The sequence below is a fragment of the Acomys russatus genome, chromosome 31 (genome assembly GCF_903995435.1).
Source record: "Acomys russatus chromosome 31, mAcoRus1.1, whole genome shotgun sequence".
Classification (NCBI taxonomy): Eukaryota; Metazoa; Chordata; class Mammalia; order Rodentia; family Muridae; genus Acomys; species Acomys russatus.
The window spans coordinates 8,044,454-8,066,194 of NC_067167.1; the positions used below are offsets into that span (position 1 = coordinate 8,044,454).

At 46.7% G+C, this 21,741-nt stretch overlaps 1 protein-coding gene across 1 annotated transcript in view; it reads right to left on the bottom strand.

Annotated features, from left to right (window-relative positions):
• Rfx4 (regulatory factor X4) overlaps positions 1-21,741 on the bottom strand; it is a 158,230-nt gene that overhangs the window by 103,801 nt on the left and 32,688 nt on the right. The window contains exon 3 of the mRNA XM_051139870.1: positions 3,755-3,815. Coding sequence (XP_050995827.1) covers positions 3,755-3,815 — 61 coding nt within the window. The remainder of the gene's footprint in view (positions 1-3,754; positions 3,816-21,741) is intronic.

The following is a 21,741-nucleotide window of genomic DNA, read 5'->3' on the forward strand; positions in this document are numbered from 1 at the left end:
AGGCATTTACGACTATATTAATTTCCTGGCATTACTAAAAAGGTAATGAAATATAAAGATAAATGGTGAGAGCTAGACAGAGGCAAGAAGAGTGTGAGGAAGCATGCTAGCATCCCTGAATTTGCAGATAGATCACAGGTCAATCAGCTCAGATTAATCTCGGAGCTCCCAGGCAGCCGGAACCAAAAGGGGGGGGGGGGGGGGGGAGACACACTGTAAATCAATTGCTGTTTTCTGTAAAACGAAGGATGCATCCTGTTCCTTTCGAGACACAAAGCTTTTAGGCTGAACTATATTAGCAAAATAATTAATTACTCATGAGGGAATTATATAGAGGGTGGGCTTAAAGCATGATGGTTCTTTCTCAAGTTTAGAGGAATGTCCTACACTTCCTCGTCCTTCACCCCTCTCCTGCACACGCACGAGCGCCCAACGTCTTCTCTCATCAGATTTTGTTTTGTTATGTGTCTTGAGACAAAGTGTCACGTAGCCCTTTCGGACTTGGTGGACTTGGTATGGCAGAGGCTGGTCTTTACGCTCCCAATCCTCCTTGCCTATACCTAGTCAGTAAGGACAAACAACATGAGCCCCTTCATCTGCGTCACAGTGTTCTTTACAGGCTGCACTGCTTGTGGTACCTTGACCAAGCCCAGCCTGCTCCCTTCTGGGATGCCCTTAAGTGTGCCCAAACTGGTTCTCGCGCATGATTAATAAGTGGGTTTCTGGGGCTGAGTCCTGGGCCTAGGGGAAGTTACTAGGCAGAATATGAAGAACACTGTTTTTGCCAAAGCAATATGCCCTCCCATTGGCTTAGGCCTGATGATGGACTGGGTGGTGATAGGGAGCAAATAAAGGCTTTAACTAGGTGCTTGGCTTGACAGAGGCTCATCCCTGAGAGGCTACGGAGGCCTTGGGGTCTGCTGAAGTCAGAGTCGCAGTTTCCTCCCAAGCCCAGCTCCTCCAGAATCAGCTCCTGAGCCGCAAAATGTGGATCCTGGGCACGGGTGGAACACGCTAACTATATGTCCATCCTGTAGAGTGGAGAGGCCTCGCTACAGCCTCAGGCCGTTGTAGCTGCCCCATCTGGATGTTCCTCAGGCCCTGGCTTCCACAGGGCGTGGTTGTCAGAAAGGGTTTGCTCTTACACACCTGCCCACTGAAGTGTCAACCTCTGAGACACTTTCCCTTACTGCTCACTAGAATACGACTGTTGCCCTGTCCTTCAGCACCTCTTAAGTCTCCCACAGCACTGCCACAGGCTAAAGTTTGCCTGGTTTAGTTTCTGGTCCCTTAAAAAAATATTAGCACTGGGGATGTAGCTCAGTTGGGAGAGTGCTTGCCAAGCTTGCTCAAGGCTCTAGATAAACCAGGAGTAGTACCTGGCCCACATTATAATCCCAGCACATAGGAGGTACTGGCCAGAGAGAGTTCAAGGCCAGCCTGGGCTACAAACACTGTCTAAAATAAATAAATAAATAAAGTACAGTTCTGCTTTTCCAATAATCTTATCCTTCTTATCCTACAGGAGGACCAGCCCTGACATATAGTAGGAATTCATTAAGCCTTGCCTGAATTTAGCTAATGACTGAAGCTAATGTTAACATACAATATAAAGGAAATTGGAGTTGGATTTGATTGCCCTAAATATACACACTTTGAAATCTGTTCTGTCCCGTGCTTGACAATTGGAGGGTGACATTGGTTCTGGAATGATCTACCTGACTTTGTATTTCAAAGAACAAACCGCCGGTGCAGAACCAGACGCTGCAGACATAGGATGTAAGGAAGAGGCGTGGCCTGCTATAGGTGGTCCTCTGGGGACTCCTGAGGAGGCAGTGGGCTGAAGAGCTGTCTAAACGCCACCCCTCCATGACAGGCACTGCCTGAGCCTGCCATTTCACCCTCAGGACGACACAATTGTCATCCTCGTTGCACTGGAGTGTCAACTGAGGCAGAGGGAGGCCGAGGGCTTGGCTTGAGGTTGAACAGCCGTCAAGAGGCGCAGCTGAGAGCTGACCGCAGTCTGATGTCAGCGACAGCTGTCAGGGCCTCACCGTTGCCAAGGCAGATGCCCAAGAACATGCAGAAAAACAGATGCCACAAGGAGGCTTTCTTCTAGTCATATTTATACATATATGTACACATATATATATATACATATACATATTTACACATACATACATACATATATATTTCTTAAATAACTGGTTCAGGTTACCAAGAACATAATATTAATGTCTTGCATTTCCAGAAAGTCTCATACCCAATGTCCTCTACATGTCTCATTCCCATGGTGGCACCATGACACTTAGTGTGGACATAAATTGGCATGTTTGGAGACCATTACAGAGGCAGGTTGGCTAAGGGATGTAGATTTAGAGTCCCTCCTCCTTTTCAGGCAGGCATGGGGAGCACAGGAGCACATGTAGCCAGGCTGACCTTCAGCTCACTACACAGAAGGGAGAAGTTGAGTTCTAGCCCTCTGGCCTCTGCCTCCCATGTGCTGGGATTACAGGCATGAGTTACCACATGTGGTTTTATCCTGTGTATGGGAAACGAACCCACACTTCCTGTCTGCTACGCAAACACTCAACCAACGGAGCCACATCCCCAAGTGACGGGCTTTAGGTTAATACTTGCAGAGACAAGAGAAAGGCAAATGCGGTGGTGGGTGGTGGTGGTGGTGGTGGTGGTGGTGGTGGGGCATCCTGAGAGAGGTCAGCTCCCATTACAAAGAGTGTCAGGCGTCAGCTTGTGTTTCATCAAATAACAGAGGTGGCTTCCAAGGCTCCTTGCTAGCCTTGTCGCGTTCTCCATTATCTGTTCGTGCGTTCTTTCTCACTGAAGTTCTGCCAGCAAGCTGACTGCGGAGACTCCTGAGGGCGAGTTGAGACCTACGCGAATGCCTTCTGCTTCCTTTCCCCACCTGCTCTCAGTCCTGGGGCTTCCTCTTCGCAAGCACCAGGTTGGCAGTGAAAGAGCCCCAGCCAGATTCCTGCCTCCTCCCATTTAAAGAGTGGGGACTAACCAGTGATGGATCTGCCTCAGCTTTACTCTTTTCTCTGGGACATGGACACCGCATGTTGACTTAGGATGGCATAGGGCATGTAAGTGAGCCGCACGCAGGAGGGGGAATGGAATTGATGTGACACCTTCCCCTCTCCAGATCTTTCCCTTCACTCCTGGGTTTCTTTGGGGTCACCGCACTAGACTTCTGAGAGAATAGCCTTCGACTGCCACATTTCTCCAGGATAGATCTTATGTCACAGAGCCCCAGGGTCCAAATAAAGCTTTGAGAACCTCTCTACACATTTCAAAAAGTTCAGGAATTTCAAATATTAAACGGAAAGTCACTCTAGAGGATTACTTTGGTTAATGTTGTATTGTTAAAATAATTACATTTCCACCAACTGTTCATTCACTCAGGGGCCCTGGGTTGAGGAAGGATAGCCTTTCATTTCTACCATTTGCTAAAACTCCATCCATTGTAATAGCGGATTCCATTAAAACTTAATTAGCGGCATTCACATAAAATCTACCCTCTACCAGTGTTTTGATAATGGAAAAAGAACTTTACCCCCCAAAAAAAGAGATGTGAAAACCCAAATCGCCAGGCTACATCTATGGTGAACGCTGTGCATTTACCTGCAAACTGAACAGACAAAATAAACATGGCAATGTCACAACAGCTGAGGGAGAGCCTGCCCTGGCTAGAGAGATAGGTGGCTCCCGTCTGCAGAAAGCGGACACTTACCATTGCAGAGTGGCTGGAGTGGAGTGGGGTTTGGAGGCTCTGTTATTTTCTTTTTCCTCATCTGTTAAAGGAAAGAAAAAGGAGCTGCTGACTTCAGTTGGCAACAGAAGGAGAAAGTCAAAGGCTGCTCAGCAATTCCAAGTTTCAAAAGATGCTGGTCTTCCCAGGGTGCTGACGCCTCAAAACAACGACATCTTCATGTTCCCAACATGCTAGCCTCATCGCACACCAATACAAAGGACACAAGGAAGATACACTTTTTTTTTTTTCAGACAAGCTCTCACTTGGGTAGCCCTGGTTACATATGGAACTTGGAACTTACCATGTAGACCAGGCTAGCCCCAAACTCAGAGAGATTCACATGTCCACGAAGTCCCAGAATTAAAGGCACACATCACTATCTATCCCTGACCCAGAAAGCTCACTTTTTACAGAAAACCTTCAAGTCTGTTTTTCTTTATGTGACACTAGCAGGTGAGTCTGACAAGCTGCTCCTGTTGTCACTCAACTGCTAAGACCTAGCCACTGGTTACTTACATTCTAGACATCTGACTCGGTGGTTTGAGGTCTTAAGAGTATATTGTCCTCACTCATGGCTGTGAACTGAATGTGTCTCTTCGGTATTCCCTTAGGAAATGAACCCCCAAGGAGCTGGTTTGGAGGTGGGTCTTCGACTCTTCTGTGAATAGGACCAGAGCCTTTTGTTGTTGTTTTGGTTTGGTTTTTTGTTTTTGTTTTTTTGAGACAGGGTTTCTCTGTGTAGCCTTGGCTGTCCTAGTCTTGCTTTGTAGACCAGGATGGCCTTGAACTCACAGCGATTTGCCTGCCTCTGCCTCCCGAGTGCTGGGATTAAAGGCGTGTGCCACCACTGTCTGGCTCAGAGCCCTTATTTAGACCCCAGAGAGTCACTGTGTCCATTCAGTGCTTAGCACATGCCAAACCCACCTAGGCAGGAAATGGCTCCTCCCTAGAGCCAAACCTTCAACACCTCGGCCATTGCAGCCTGCAGAAGCAGTTTGAGGTATTTTTATTAGAATGACTGGGTTAGACACAGACATTCACCACGTTATGCTCTTTGTGACCCCAACAGAGCAGGTAGTTTAGGATTGTGACAGCCACTTAGGAGTTCAGGACTGCAGTATGGGGAGATGGGGTCATCTGGCCTTTTTTTTTTTTTTATAAAGGACTGGATAATCCATACTTTAAGGTTTTTAGTCCAAGAGGAAGATGGAGAATAGTTTGTAGAATTTTTTTGACAGGGTACACAATGGCCTCAAATTCAAGGCCTCAGCCTTCTTGAGTGCTAAGATTCAAGTATGAGCCACTATGACTGACTTAGAATTTGTATAACAAGAATACAAATCTCCCTGCCTCTCCCCCCTTACACACACACACACACACACACACACACACACACACACACACACACACACCACACACCTTTTTTTTTTTACATACAGTGATAGTAATCACGAATGTCTATAGTATGTCTACTAATGAAAATAATAAAGTTATTTGTTTGGGGACGGCACTAACATGTCTCTTCATTGAAACTCAGTCAGCATTCTCCATCAAAAAAGCTTATCTGTAAAGGCCACTCAACTGGTGGCCTAGCAAAAGAGCCATCAAACCAGCTAGACACACAAGGTCCCAACTGCTAAATCCTCCAAATCAACGGCCAGAGCAACAGCTAATCTCTGCCTACCTGAGGACGACTGGCTTTTCACCCAAGTCTCAATGAGGATTTTATTAAATGAAAGAGTCAACACAGAATTTCTTGACCCACAAATTTAGCCTAAGGAAAATAATTGCTACGGTCTCGGATAGTTTCAAGCAGAAAACTATGTACATGTATGAAAATAGCATGATGAAAATGCAATTAATACATGCTAAGAGTTTAGTTTTTATGGCTGGGTATCACACATGCCTGGGATATCCAAACCAAGAAAGCTGAGGTAGGAGGATTAACGGTTCATGGTCTGTGGCAGAAGATGACTCACAAGGAATGGGTGACCTGAGTTATATATACAAGAGTACATGGCTAGTCTGGTGCAAAGTGAGATGCTGTCTCAAAGATGCCCTGGGTTTCATCCTTAGCATCTCAAAGAAAAAGAAGGAAAAAGAAAGAGATGAAAGATAGAAATGAAATACATTGGCCAACCCCACAAATACACTGAACAAAGTTTAATATAGAAAACAAGAGGAAAGGAGCTAATGCAAGCAAAAGTGAGGATGGATGAGGCGCTGGCAGCAAGCAAGGGCGTCTGCCTTTTTGACATTGGGACACAGTGCTGTCATCCACAAACTCTGTGTTCCAGAACCATGCAATCACGCTCCCCCCCCCCCCGCCCCACCGCACAATCTCATAATGTCTTACATAAGTCCGTGCTTTTGGGCCAGGCCACATTCATAGTTTTCCTGGGCTGCATGCATCCTACAGGCCACAGGTTAGACACACCTAATCAACGCTTTCCCTTAAAATCTTAAAATTATTTTAAAAAGGTTGACTCCAGAAAATATTTTCTCTATGAAAGCAGATTGGTATTGGTTTAATTCTGATTAAAATATTGTGTTAAGAAAGAAAGGGGGGGGGGGAACCTCCTCGCAATTAAATGGAATCTGTGAGAGACTCTCTGGGCAGTAAAGAAATGGGTGAGATATAGCAAACCTATGACCGGTCAGAGAATGGTGGCCTGAGGACAAGGTCAGTGTTGAGGGCACAGAGAGAAGGCAGGGAGTGACCTGGACTTCTGACTGCCATGCTGTGCCTCTTCTCATTAACAGCCCCCAAAATGGCTGCCTCTCTGTTTTGTCAGTCAGTCCTATTCCTCAGCTGATAAAACCCACATCCATTGGGTGTTCTTTTCTGTCACCCAAACCACAGTCAGAATATTCAACACTCTCTGTCTGCTCTGTCACCCAGAGCCCCTTCTACACGGTTCTTGCTTCTCCAAGTTTCAATTGTGCAAGCATCACCTATTGGAAGCCTCCTCAACCCTAGTCAAGACAAGAGTCGCACATCTGGCTCTGCCCTGCTGTCACCCATCCCCCATGGCCCAGTAGGACCGTCTAGCCCTACGTTCATCTCCTCACCTTGATGGCTAGCTCACTGAGAAAACAGGTGAGTGTCCAAGTCATCTTTCTGTCACCTCCTACCAGGGCCTCAGTACTTAGCACTTTTAACTCTGCCATCTACAGTTGTTTAAAACCACAACCACAACCACAGCCATCACCCCCACAACCAGGCGGTTTTAGCGTTTACTCAAGAGCCTGGATCTTTGGCCGTCATAAGAATGCCATTGATAAATACGTAGAATACTATTCAAGTTCTGTAGTTCACAAAAAAGAAACAGCAAGCAACCATTTGAATTTCGGAGAGGAAGTCAAGTTGTAAATATTGACAGTTGCCAGTGCTGGCGTGTACACGGTAAAGCTGACATTCCTTAGCTCCAACTGCACGGTGTCTAAGTGTCTTGCAGGGAACTGAGCTGGGTTCCCAGCACTCACCCATGGAGGCTCACAGCTCTCTATAGCTCCATTTTCGGGACCTCTGACACTACAGACACCAGTCACATAGGCGATGCAGAGACATGCAATGTGGGCAGACGCTCGTACATATAAGATCAAAATAGATATAGATATTTTTTCCACTGTGAATTGCATTTTAAAATTAATTTATCCATTAATGGACACTCAAATTGGAATGTAAATTAGAACATATATGACCATACACCTGTTAGAATTGCTAGTTTGTAAAGACAAAAAAATAAAACTATAGATAAGGATCTAGAGAAAAGGACTCTGTGCTTGTTAGTCAGAACATAAACTAGTAGAGTCAATATGGAACACAGCATGGGAGATCCTCAAAAACAAAAACAGAACAACAACAACAACAAAAAACAAAACAAAACAAAACAAACACCAGATCATGTAGCAATCTTACACCTCAGTAGATCTAGCCAAAGGAATTGAGTCAGTCCTTGAAGAGGTATTAGCACTCCCTCATTGCAGCATTAGTCAAAATAACCAAGATATACAATCAGCCTAAGTGTCCATCAATAAACAAGGGATGGAGTTATTGCTTAAAGTATTACATTTAATTTAGAATTACATTTTAGATAACTATCACAAAGCATACCACCAACATTTTCCTAAAGAGCACAATCCTATTTTTAGTAATTACTGTAATATTTTATTTTTTTTGAAAAATTTTTATTAATTTATTCATATTACATCTCAATGGTTATCCCATCCCTTGTATCCTCCCATTCCTCCCTCCCTCCCATTTTCCCCCTACTCCCCTCCCCTATGACTGTGACTGAGGGGGACTTCCTCCCCCTTTATATTCTCATAGGGTATCAAGTCTCTTCTTGGTAGCCTGCTATCCTTCCATAGATATATATTTTTAAAAGAATACCAAAATAATACTAATAGTCTCTGAAGATGCTCTGGGGTGAGGCACTGGGCAGCGCCCTCTTTGGCTTGTCTCATGTGATTCCTTTGCGTCTACTTATAAATTATGTGGAGGCTATACAAACGGTTGGTTAATGTGGGCTGGTACTTGATGCCTGGCTCTAGGGTGGCTACTGACAATATTTAAGGCAAGAACTGTTCACCCAGGGCCAGTATGGGCCTTTGGTCTCAACACCAAACAGGTGCCTTCTGCCTCCTGGGCTCCTCCCGCCCTCAGGGCCATTTGTGCCTCTGTACCCAGCTCTGGGTGCCTGACTTCCTTCCCTTAAAAGGGTGTCACTCTCTGGCCTGACCCTCATATTTGGTGACTCGCAATCCTAATTCTCCTGAAGGACTGGCTACTTCCTAACTCACCAAATATTTATTGCCTCTCTGCTGCGCTGTAGCTCTACGCCATGTGTGAAGCCTGAGAAGAAGCAGGCATGGCCCCTTAAAAAAGGAAAAATTAGTCTTCTTCAACAGAGTCTGTCTCACTGGGTATGCAAGTCACACTTAAGGGCTGATCCTGGCCCAGCAGATGGTCAACACAAAGTGAACTGAATGGTATTTTTGGAGAGTTTTTTTTGGGGGGTGAGGGGGGTGTTGTTTTATTTTGTTTGTTTCCCTTTACAATCTTTTGCTTATATAGTATGGTTTCCAATTTTGTTTTCATGAGTTTCTTGTGTGTAAGAATGTGTCTGAGCATCTATCTGTATGTGTTTCTGGTGTTTTTCTTTGGTTCTCTCTCTCTCTCTCTCTCTCTCTCTCTCTCTCTCTCTCTCTCTCTCTCTCTCTCTCTTCTTGTTTTGTCCTATCCTGGTTTGTTTCTATTTTATCTTATTATTATTATTATTATTATTATTATTAGGTGCCTATTTGTATTCTAACGAGGGAGAGAAAGGGCATGGATTTGGTGATTGGGGAGGTGGGGAGGATCTGGAAAGAGTTGGGGAAGGTAAAACAATAAACAGAATATATCACTTTTTAAAAATCTATTTTCAATTTTTAAAAATCTCAGTTAAAAAAAAATAAAGTGCAAGTCTTAGGCAGGCGCTGTGGAGGTTGGGTCCAGTATGTTAGGGCTATAAATAAGGTGGAATCTGAGCCTGGCTTGGGAGCAGGCAGGAAAGTGGTTAAGAAGACGGGATAGCCTTGGATGCATTAGGAACTGTGTTGTCCAGCGCCTTTGCGGTTGACTAGGCTTGAAGGGCCTCAGGTCAAGTTAAGACCCACCTTGTAAGATGCAGCGTCAGGCCTGTGAGACTCCTGGAGCGTTTGCTCTCCACTGCCCACCCATTGGACCTGCTAAAGCCAGAGGGCAGCAGTCTGTTTCAACGAACTCCTAGGAAGATACGGTTTCCAACAGAGCACAGGCACCTCTGTGCCTTTTTCTTAACTGTCTTCCCTATAAACTCTGCCAGGTGCCAGTCATGCAAGCTGGAGAAGCCTTTCCGGCTATCAGCTCCTCATCTGTGAGGTAGAGACAAGATAGGGCCAAACACACAGGGCCCTGACCCACCACTGCTACAGTGTACATGCTATTATAGTGTTCTCTGAGCCTCTAAAAGTGGCATTTTCTCCAAGAAGATCACTACCAGGTCACAGCCCTGCACAGGGACAGGCTCTTGTATTGACTCAGTGGTCCATAGCTCCCTGTCCTCAGAGCCCTCATTTCATTGGAGGGTAGGGTGAATAGTCCATAACTGCCTTAGCCTATTCTAGCTTCGGCTGATGGAATGTCATAGACTGGATGGCTCGTAAACTACAGCATGTCCTTACACACTTCTGGACACGGTGATCATGGTGCAGAAAGATTTTACATGTGGTGAGGGAATCTCTTCCTGGTTCACGGAATTGTTTGGCCTATGTCATGTTCTCTCTCATGACAGAATGGGTGAGAAGCTCTCTGGGGGCCTCTTTTATAATGGCGCTCACTCCGTTCCTGAAGACCCGCCACCTTCAGGCTCTAATACCCACCCCTAGATTTTTTCCTGTAAATACTATCGCTTTGGGCATGAAGTGTTAGCGTTCCAGTTCTGGAGGACACAAGCCTTCAGTGGACAGTTCTGCCTGGCCAGGTCGCACGCTCACGCGGGCACAGACCCCGCTCTGGCTGTCTCTGGCACGAAGCACGTGGCATAGGCTCAGGATGTATTTGTGGAATGACGACATGGTTTGAATAATACCAACATAAAGGCTGAGCCCTTCCCTCTGGCCTCAGAAAGCATACAGAACAACAGCCTGTGAAGGGGCATACACGGAAGACTCGTAAGGTGCTGAGGATATTTTAAGCCCGTCGCGAAGCCTGGTTTAGCATTCACAGCTGCCCTAGAAAGCAGACGAATTCACACACACGTGGCACCTAATGCAGTGTCTGTCATCTTTAGGGTTCATCAACACGAGAGCAAGTTATTATCATTTTCTCTTCTTACAGAGGAGGGAAGGGAGGATCAGAGAAGAATAGCATTGTCTGTGGTTGTGTGGATGCTGGTGGAGTGAAGGCAGTGACCACATCCTACTCTTGCCAAAGTCTCCCAGACTGGACCATCCTGGGATTGGCTTTCTTTCCACCCTGTTGCAATGGGCTAGAGGCTTAAAGGACACAGTTTCCACCTGGCTGTTTCTTCCCAGTGGTTTAGTTCCTGTGCTGATTAAAATTGCCACATCCAGGTACCTGTTCTAGAATATTTCCTGCCTTGAGGCTGATTGGCAAAACCTAAAGTATTGGGAGAGAGTCTCTAAATTAATTACCCCTTTCAAATCAAAAAGAGGAAAAGTTCAGGTTTAGGTGAGTCTTGAGTTTCACTTCTAAGTTCTAATTCTATTTCCTTCCATTGTGCTGGCCTGCCCACACTTGGCCAGGCCTCACCTGTTGGGAACAGGCAGTTGGCAAATGTTTCATTTCGCCTAAACTCACCTTCTTCTCCATCCACCTAAGGGCCCCAGCTGATGAGCAGGGTGTGTGGTACCCAGGCTTTTGGCAGCGGCACCAACCCCTAACAGCAAATCCTCCTCCTCCCCGTGGGAACAGGGCTGAGTCCCAGACAAAGCAGTGATGCTGGCAGCATCGCTGTTCCTCCTCTTCTGGGTGAATTCCTCTATTGCCTCTGTCTAGGGAGGGGCTCACCTAACTGGGATGGGAAACCCAAAAGCTCTACAAGTAAAATCGGATACATTTTTCACTAAAAAAAAAAAAAAAAAAAAAAATCAAAACTTTCTATGTGAGGGAATAGAAAATGTGTCATAGTTTCCAAAGACAATGGCTCACTTGGACAAACTACACTTGCGATACACACGGTGGCCTCACCTGCCCGCCACAGAAGCGCACTCCACAAAAACAGGAGGAGGAAGACCTGGAACCCAGAAGGAAGCGGGGCAAAGCATGTACTATTGGCAGGTGTAAGAAATTAGTCATTATGGTCTGCTTTCAGTATGAGGTGGGCTTAAAGAGCTGCCATGATTCACAGGTAGGCAGGAGGCACCAGACTCCTGTCTTCCCTAGCTGGGTGCTGGCACCTACATGCCTGGGCACCTATTTACCTTTTCTAAAAGTTGAAAAGCTACAGACAATTTGCTACATGACTAAGACCACCCCCCACCCCCTGAATCAGAAATGGGATGGGGGCGGGGGAGCTGGAGGCCTGGGAGAGTGCAGAGTTTGGGATGAGCACTATCCTAGAACAGGAAAAACCCTTTCCTTCCTGAAGACCTCAGCCAGGAGGGGGAAGTGCACTTAGAATGATAAAAACCACCGTTTTGCGCCAAATTGGCACACCGGCCTTTTTTTCTTTTCTTTTCTGTAGGCTGATGCCCCACTTTGCAAGATCGTAAAGTAAACTGCTTCCTTTTCCATACTCTGATCTTCAGTACTCTTATGAGGAAACTGTCTTCATCAATGGAAAGAGCAAGACTAAGATTCCATGAGTCACTGATCAGATTGGTACCTGAGAACTCTGCCATGAGGCATCCTGCCTGGCAGGGGTGGGGGGTTGGGGGTGTAGAATAGTTCCTTCCCATGTAGAGGGTCGTTTGATAGACTCCGCTGAAATCTCAAATGCCTTTTAAGCAGCAGCCTCACATATAGGCTATGCACACACACAGGAATGATGCAAACTTAGAGTTGTTTATTGCAGTGTGCTTATAATGGATGCTTGGAAGTGACCCAGTGTCTGATTAGATGATGACGAATTCTCACCCTGGAATACTATGCAGCTTGGGAAAAGGTACTAAAACAAAGAATGAAGATGCCCTCAAATCCCCCTCTCTCTCATTCTCTTCCTCTCCTCTCTCTCTCTCTCTCTCTCTCTCTCTCTCTCTCTCTCTCTCTCTCTCTCTCTCTCTCTCTCTCTCTCTCTCTCTCACTCCGTTCTCTCTTTATTTGAGATAGGGTTTTATGTAGCCTAGGCTAGCTTCAAACTCATGAACTTGAATGCCTGAACCTCTTGCATCTACTTCCCAAGTGCTGGCACTATAGATGTGAGCCACCATGCCTGGTGACCTCTATCTTGCCAACACAGAGCACCCCTGGGCTGACACAGAAATGAACACATCAAGTCTCAGAACAGCAGATGTGCATAGAATGTAATGCCATTTGTGTGAGAGAAAAAAAGTGGCGAAGAATATACATTCACATCTCTTATTTACATTAAGAAACATTGGAAGGATTTATTATTATTTTTTAATGAATGAAAGTGGAGAAGGTGAGAAGGCTCAGTGGGTAAAGCATTTGCAGCCAAGCCAGAGGATCTGAGTTCAAGACCCAAGCCTCACATGGCGAAAGGAGAAAACTGACTCCTGAATGTGTCTCATGATCTCCACTAACTAACTGAATGAATGAATGAATGAATGAATGCAATTTAAAGAACAAAAAAAAAAAATGAATAAAAGTGGTCACTATTTTGAGGTGCAAAGCAGTAAGGAGAAGGTACAGGATGTGACAAGCTTCTAAGTAAAGGACTTTTAAAAATATTTTAGCTTTTAAGCCATATGACTGTTTTAGCTATCCAAAGCATTCTAAGTAAAACTGAAAGGACGTGTCCGTGAGGAAGAGTCACAGACAGGAAGAATTTCCTCAGACCCGGCCCAGTGTCCTGCCCTTCCCCTGCTTCAGCGAGCTCTTCTTTTCTCCTGCTGGGCCCCAGCAATGTGCTCCAGGCTGTACTACGCCAGTGTCATGTGGCCACACTTGATAAAGGTGGCCACGGGTAATGGAGGGAGGAACAGAGGGTCCCTGGCCGGGCATGGGAGCACAAAGGAGGGGTCACTTTCTTTCCCACCAACCTAGTTTAGAGATAGTGGGCTGGAGAGATCAGATGGGCAGAAGGGACCCCCTCCCAAGGCCAAGCTGGGAAACCTTTGATGTGAGCACAGAGATGGGCTCCAGGAAGGAAGGGATTGGTGGGGCATCTTAAGTCTATTATACTGGTCCCTCGATGGCCAAATGGCAGCCTTGCATTCTTGCACTAAGCCTGCTGCTGGTACCCCAGGAAGGCAATTCCAGTCTTCAAAAGCAGCCATGGGCTGGGCTGGGTGGGGTGGGCTGGGGTGTGTAGCCTGACAGTGGAGCACCTGCCTAGCACACATGGCCCTGGGTTCTGTGCTCACCACCACAAATAATGATACTGATTGTGATGGTGGTGATTGGTGATGATGATGGCCGTGGTAGTGGTGATGGTGATGATGGTAATGGTAATAGTGATTGGTAGTGGTGGTAGGTGGTGATGGTGGTGGTGGTGATGGTGGTGATGATGGTGATGGTGATGGTGATAGTGGTGGTGGTGATGGTGGTGATGGTGGTAGTGGTGGTGGTGGTGGTGGTGGTGGTGGTGGTGGTGGTGGTGATGGTGGTGGTGGTGGTGATGGTGGTGGTGGTGATGGTGGTGATGGTGATGGTGATGGTGGTGGTAATGATGGTGGTGATGATGGTGGTGGTGGTGGTGATGATGATGGTGGTGATGGTGGTAGTGGTGGTGGTGATGATGATGGTGGTGATGGTGGGGTGGTGGTGGTGGTGATGATGGTGATGGTTGTGGTGGTGGTGATGGTGAGTGTGGGTGGGTTGTGGTCGGTGATGGTGGTGTGGTGGGGTGGTGGTGATGGTGGTGGTGGATGGTGGTGGTGTGATGATGGTGGTGGTGGTGGTGAGTGGTGATTGTGGTGGTGGTGGTGTGGTGATGAGGTGGTGGTGGGGTGGTGGTGATGGTGGTGGTGGTGGGTGGTGGGGTGATGGTGATGGGTGGTGGGGTGATGGTGGTGGGGTGATGGTGATGGTGATGGTGGTGGTGTGTGATGGGTGGTGGTGGTGGTGGTGGTGATGATGGTGGTGGTGGTGGTGATGGTGATGGTGGTGGTGGTGATGGTGGTGATGGTGATGGTGATGGTGGTGGTGGTGGTGGTGGTGATGATGGTGGTGGTGGTGGTGGTGGTGATGGTGGTGATGGTGGTGGTGATGGTGATGGTGATGGTGGTGGTGGTGGTGGTGGTGGTGATGGTGATGGTGGTGGTGGTGGTGGTGGTGGTGATGGTGGTGGTGGTGGTGGTGATGGTGATGGTGGTGGTGGTGATGGTGGTGGTGGTGATGGTGGTGATGGGGTGAGGTGGTGGTGGTGATGATAGTGATGGTGTGTGGTGGTGGTTGGTGGTGATGATGGTGGTGGTGATGGTGGTGGTGATGGTGGTGATGGTGGTGGTGATCATGATGGTGGTGGTAGTGGTGGTGGTGGTGATCATGATGGTGGTGGTGGTGGCAATGGTGGTAATGATTATAAAAAGCAGATAATGGGGATTTTCTGTAGGAGACACACCTTGTTTCTGACTTTAAATTGTTCTCTAGCCGGGGAAACTCTCTGAGCTCCCTCTGCCACTGCTGTTAGGGAGCTTTTGCCCACATCTTGATGGACTTAAAAAGCAGGTTTGGGGCACAGTTCTCCCTCCCACACCTGTCTTCCCCCAGCAGATAAAGCGCCGAAGTCTTCACACACACACACACACACACACACACACACACATGCACACACACACACACACACACACACACACACACCGTTAGAATTTTCAAATATGATTTAACAACATTTCCTATTCTCCGGAATCCCTTGTATGAAGTTACAAGACTCCAAATTGGATAATAAACTGACCTACCGGAGCGAGCTGAGCGCGAAAGAGAGACGACTTTCTCTTACGTAACCTTGAAACGGGGTACTGTTTAAATAGAACAGTGCTGAGTTACGTCACCCTGCGACTCATCACGACCCTAGGTTTACTATGAGTATCTTCTGTCACCTCCAGCCATGGTGACTCAGGAAGGTTAGAGGGTAAAAGGAAGAAGGAGCAAAATGGCGGGCAAGGACAACCACAGGGAAGGAACTGGGAGGGAGATGGGAAGCAAGGACCAGTATAGACCATCGGGGAGAAAGAGACCCCTTCCCTCAAGACACAAGGAGCACTCCGCGCATGCGCGTCCGCGTGCGCCAGGTATGACAGTACCAGGGCAGCCGGTGGAGGCTGTGGCTAGGAACCGCCAGTCTGAAGGATGGAGCACTCGGGCGCAACTGTGTTAGACTGCGCATGCGCAGAGAAAGAAGAAAAATAAAAGCGTTCCAAAGAATCCCATTGATGTCTTGGTCTTTGGAGCCGTCTTATCACCCGAGTCTCAGTGACTAATACAGCTAGTCTGTACCTCATCTTTTCAAGCCTGCACCTTGAGGGGAGCTCTGGGATTGCCTTCTTGGCTCTAAGACCCCTGCCAGGAGAGTCCACATTAACCTGAACCGACCACCTCAATGGGCTTAAAGTAGCATCTTAGCCATATGGCTTGCGGTTCCTTCTTCGGAATTTCAGTTATCCCATGACAGGGTTGTCATAGTTACGGTTGCTCTTGCTATGATGAAACACCATGACCAAAAGCAGGTTGGGGAAAGGGGGCTTATTTTATTTATTTTTCCACTTCACTCTTCATCACCAAAGGAGGTCAGGGGGGAAAAAAAAAGCAAGGCAGGAACGTGGAGGCAGGAGCGGATGTGGAGGTCATGGAGGAGTGCTGCTTACTGGATTGCTCCTTCTGGTTTGCTCAGCCTGCTTGGTCCTAAGAACCAGGACCACCATCCCGGGGGTGGTCCTACTCATAATGGCCTGGGCCCTTCCGCATCTAGCACTAATTAAGAAAATTCATGATGGGAGGTAGTAGCCCTTTAACTCGGGAGGCAGAAGCACGTGGAAGGACATTCATGAGTGTGAGGCCAGCCTACTCTACAGAGCGGGTTCCAAAACAGCCAGGACTACACAGAGAAACCCTGTCTCAAAAAATGGGGAAAAAAAGTAAATAAACAAAAAGAAAGAAATTAAGAAAGAAGACAAGAAAGAGAAAATGCTTCTCAAGCTCACCTGCTTATAGCTCAATCTTCTGGAGGCATTTTCTTTTTGGTTTTTTGAGACAGATTTTCTCTGTGTATCCTTGGCTGTCCTGGACTCACTTTGTAGACCAGGCTGGCCTCGAACTTACAGAGGTCTGCCTGCCTCTGCCTCCTGAGTGCTGGGATTAAAGGTGTGCGCCACCACAGCCCGGCTGGAGGCATTTTCTTAATCGAGGTTCACTCCTCTCAGATCACTACAGAGCGTGTCAAGTTGACATAAAGCTACTCAGCATAAGAACTGAAACTCACATTTCCTGGCCTGTTCCCACACTTAGTTAGCATCTCTGCTTAGAACAATATAACTCAAGACCAGCCACGGCTTTCTGCCACCTACTCCTTTACCGTCATTGCAGTAGACTAGACATGATAGAAAATGGCAGTTGAGGGCCTGGAGAGATCAGGCAAGAGAGGTGCTGGAAGAAAGGTGGGCTCAGATCCCTTCGGGGAGTGCCCAGAGGTTGATACCAGGTGTCTTTCTCAACCACTCTCCATTTATTTTCTGCCACAGGATCTTTCACTGAGTCCGGAGCTCACCTGTTGCCTAGGCTGGCTGGCAAGGGCGCTCCAGGGACCCTTCAGTCTCTGACCCACATCTCTGGGATTACAGATGCCTGTGGCCACACAACTCTTGACACGGGTGCTGGAGGTCAAACTAAGATCATTTAAGTGGGGCAGCCAAGTACTATAGCCTTCAAGCCATGTCCCCACACCAGGAATTCATCTCTGAAAGAATGTCCACTTTGAAAATGAGCCCAGGAAAGCATCAGTGTAAACAAGCATTCCATAAACCACCCCCCCCCCCCGCCAAAAACCTACAAAGAAAGAATAAGGGAATAATGGTTCAAATTTAAAAGAAAGCAAGAAAGACAACACTAAGTATATTAATAATACCATCGACAAAAGAACAAACTTCAATAAAGGTGAAGATTACCAAATGACATTTTTTAAAGTTAGAAGGAAGCACACACACACACACACACACACACATACCACCACTACCACCACCACCACCACTGAAAACCAACAACCAAACAACAACAAACAGCTTTGCAGCAGCTTGGTGCCAGAGGGCTTGCCCAGCGACTCCCAGCACTACACAGAACAGAACTCCCAGAACTAACAAAACTAAAAGGATAATTGGAAACCATCACAATTAGCTGGAGAACCAAGAACACAGCCAGAGAGGACGTCTTTAAGGACATGACATGTTTGCCTAACATGCTACGCAGCCTCACTTGACTGACAGCCAAAGCATCCTCCATCCTGTGCCATTTGCCACAATAAAGCCTGCGCTGGGACAGAGAGCGATCCTTGACAATTTCAAATACTGGCATTAAACAGAAGATGTTCTGTGATACAGCGGAGCTAGGACGGAACGCGGTACAGCATGGCAGTTAGGCCATGGCCAAAGGCTTGGAAAGCAAACCTCGGACCTGTGAGCAAGCCACGGGTAAGAGAGAAAACTGAAAACTGGTTACTGTGCTAATGAAAGGCTGACACAAGGTGTAGCTCAGTGGGGAGCACTTGCCTGGCTTGCATGGAGCTTAGGTTGTGCCCTTAGTAGAGAGAAAGAAAGGGAGGAGAGAGGGGAAGGAGAGAGAGGGAAAAAGCCTATGGCATACTGCTACACTGTGCTTAGAGGAAAATTTATAACCTTAAATGTACACCTTAGAAAGGGCTGAAAATCAATTATCTACCCCCAAACTAGAGAAAGTCAATAATGGAATTCAAAGGAGGAAGGAAATAAATGATAAACATGAGAGTGGAAGTAAATGCAACAGAAAAGAGGGAAAAATTGAGATAGGTCATAAAATATGACAAAAGAAATCAAAGGAGAGCTCGAACACACGCCGTATTTGTCAGGGTTTCTATTGCTGAGAGAAACGCCATGGCCAAAAGCAGCTAGAGGAAGAGCAGCTTTACCGCACCGTACAGCTTGTCTGTCCATCACTGAGCGACGCCAGAGCAAGAACCTGCAGGTGGGAACTGAAGGCCGAAAGACCCCTTGGAAGAACATGGCGTACTGACCTGCTAGCCGTGGCTTACTCAGCCTGTTTTCTTTTCTTCTCTTTTTTTTAATTTATTTTTTATTAATTTATTCTTGTTACATCTCAATGGTTATCCCATCCCTTGTATCCTCCCATTCTTCCTTCCCTCCCATTTTCCCCTTATTCCCCTCCCCTATGACTGTTCCTGAGGGGGACCTTACCTCCCCCTGTATATGCTCATAGGGTATCAAGTCTCTTCTTGGTAACCTGCTGTCCTTCCTCTGAGTGCCACTGGGTCTCCTCCTCCAGGGGACATGGTCAAATGTGAGGCACCAGAGTTCATGTGAAAGTCATATCCCACTCTCCACTCAACTGTGGAGAATGTCCTGTCCATTGGCTAGATCTGGGTAGGGGTTTAAAGTTTACGGCCTGTGTTGTCCTTGTCAGCCTGTTTTCTTATGCCCAGAACTTGAATCACCCACAATAGGTTGGGCCCTCCCATATCCATCACTATGAAGGATATTATGAAAATATCCTACAGGCCAACCTTAGGGAAACATTTTCTCAGCCGTAGTTCCCTCTTCTACGATAACACTAGCCTGTGTCAAGTTGACATAAAACTGGTTACTACTCATATGAATATAAACAATATACAGTTAAGATATAAACAATATACAGTCCTTCAAATAACAATTTATTAAAGGTAATAAGATCTGAATAATTTTATGCCCACTTAAAATAACTAATCTGACGTCAAACACCTTCCTTCAAAGAAAAATACAGAAGACTTCTTCCATGTCCAATTTTTCCAAATAGTTAACAAATGGGAAAAAATGGAAGCTTCACACCGCTTTATGAGACCTCCACACACTGCACAGAGAAACCCAGTAAGAGCATTACCAGTGCTAAAAGTCACAGACCAATAAACGTCATTAACGTAGAGGTCAGATCTCTCATAGAATAGTAAGTAGTCAGTATAATCTGAGAATGTATACTCAAAAAAGTGGCACTTCTGACCAAGTGTGGTTCATTCAAAGAATGCAAAAATTCAATAAGCAATGTAATTCACAATGTTAATCTAAGAAAGGAGAGAAACATGATCAATGTAATCTATGCCCTCCCCTCCAAAAAAGTTATATGATGAAAATCAACACTCGTTCGAGAAAAATCTCTTAATGTACTAGGAAAAGAAAGTATTTCTCAGCCTGATAAAGATGTAGAAATCCACACATTAAGAATCATATTAGTGACTCCTAGCAGCAGTGGTCATGGAGACTAAAGAGGACACCCTCTAACTGGACAGGACTCCTAGTGGAGGGAGGGAACAGCAATCCATCCATAAGAACTTTGACCCAAAATTTGCCCTCCCTACAAGATAGCAGGGATAAAGATGGAGCAGAGATTGAGGGAATGCCCGCCCAATGCCTGGCCCAACCTGAGACCGACCCTATAGGAGAGAGCCAACCCCTGACACTATTAATGATATTCTGCTGTGCTTGCAGTTGGGAGCCTAGCATAGCTGCCCCCTGAGAGGCTCCACCTAGCAGCCAGTCCAAACAAATGTCTGAGACTCACAGCCAAATATTGGGTGACGTGTAGGGAGTCTTGTGGAAAAGTGAGGGGAAAGGATAGAAAGACCTGAAGGTGACAGGAGCTCCACAAGACCAAGACAAGAAGAACAAGGGCCCAGAGGGGCTTGCAGAGACTGAAGCACCAACCAAGGACCATGCATGGCCTGGACCTAGGCTACCTATGTGGATGTAGCGCATGGGCAGCTCAGGCTTCATGTGGGTCTCATAGTAAGAGGAGCAGGAGCTGTCTCTAACATGGACTCAGTTACCTGTTTTTGGATCACTTCCCCCTGGTGGGGCTGCCTTGCCAGGCTACAGGGGAAGAGGGTGTGTGCTCCGTCCTGATGTGACTTGTTGAGCTGGGGTGAGCTGGTAGGAGGGGGCTCCCCTTCTCTGAGGAACAGGGAAGGGGGGATGAGGGAAGGAGGTAGCATGGGACTGGAAAAAGAAAAGAGAGGGGGCTACAACTGGGATAGACATTGAATAAATTAAAAACATATACACATACACAATAATAAAAGATAAGTGAATGTAGCCCATTAAAAAAAAACAACAAGGCTGGGTGTGGTGGCGCATGCCTTTAATGCCAGCACTCAGGAGGCAGAGGCAGGTGGATTGCTGTGAGTTCAAGGTCGGCCTGGTCTACAAAGTGAGTCCAGGACAGCCAAGGCTAACACAGAGAAACCCTGTCTCGAAAAACCAAACCACACCAAACCAAACCAAATCAAACCAAACCAAACCAAACCAAACCAAACCCAAACCTCTTAGTAATGACTCACTAAGAACTCCCATGAGTCAGTCCGGAAGTGAGACAAGGATGTCCTCGCTCACTTCTTCAACTCAGTATCGCTCTAGGGGTCCCAGCCTGTACACCAAGGCACAGGAAAGAAAAATAAACACGTAAAGATTGGGCGGGTGCCATGGCTCGGCCAACGGAGGCACTTGCTTCCGAGCTTGATGACCTAAGTTCAGATCTCAGGACCCACATGGGGGAAAGAGAGAGCCAAGCGCTGTCCTCCACAGACCCGCTGCATGACCCTTGAGCCACATTCATTTGCATTCATAGATAAATAATAAACAGATAGATAAACGTAATAAATAAATGTAATAAAGCAAAATATAAACTTTTAAAAAATGGCAGAGATGATGAAAGAGAAAAGAAACACTACCGTTATGCCTGGGTGATGTGATGCTCACAGGATATTCAGATTCTGGTCGGGCGTAGAGGGATGTTCATATAATCCAGGACAGAGGAAGAGGGAGCGAGAGGATGGAAACTTTCAAGTCGTCCTGGAGTACACAGTAAAGGGGAATCAAAGGAAAACATGCGGCCTTTGGTAGCAGACACCAAGGCCTGTAAAGGTGCAGTCATGTCAGTGCAAGAAAGACAGTGACTGTTCAGATCTAGCCAAAGGACAGCGCACTCTCCAGTCATGTGGAGAGCGGAAACTGACTCTGACATGAACTCTGGTGCCCCATATTTGACCACTTCCCCTTGGTGAGGAGGCCTGGGGTACATAGAGGAAGGGGAAGCAGGCTACCAGGATGAGATCATATGATGGGGG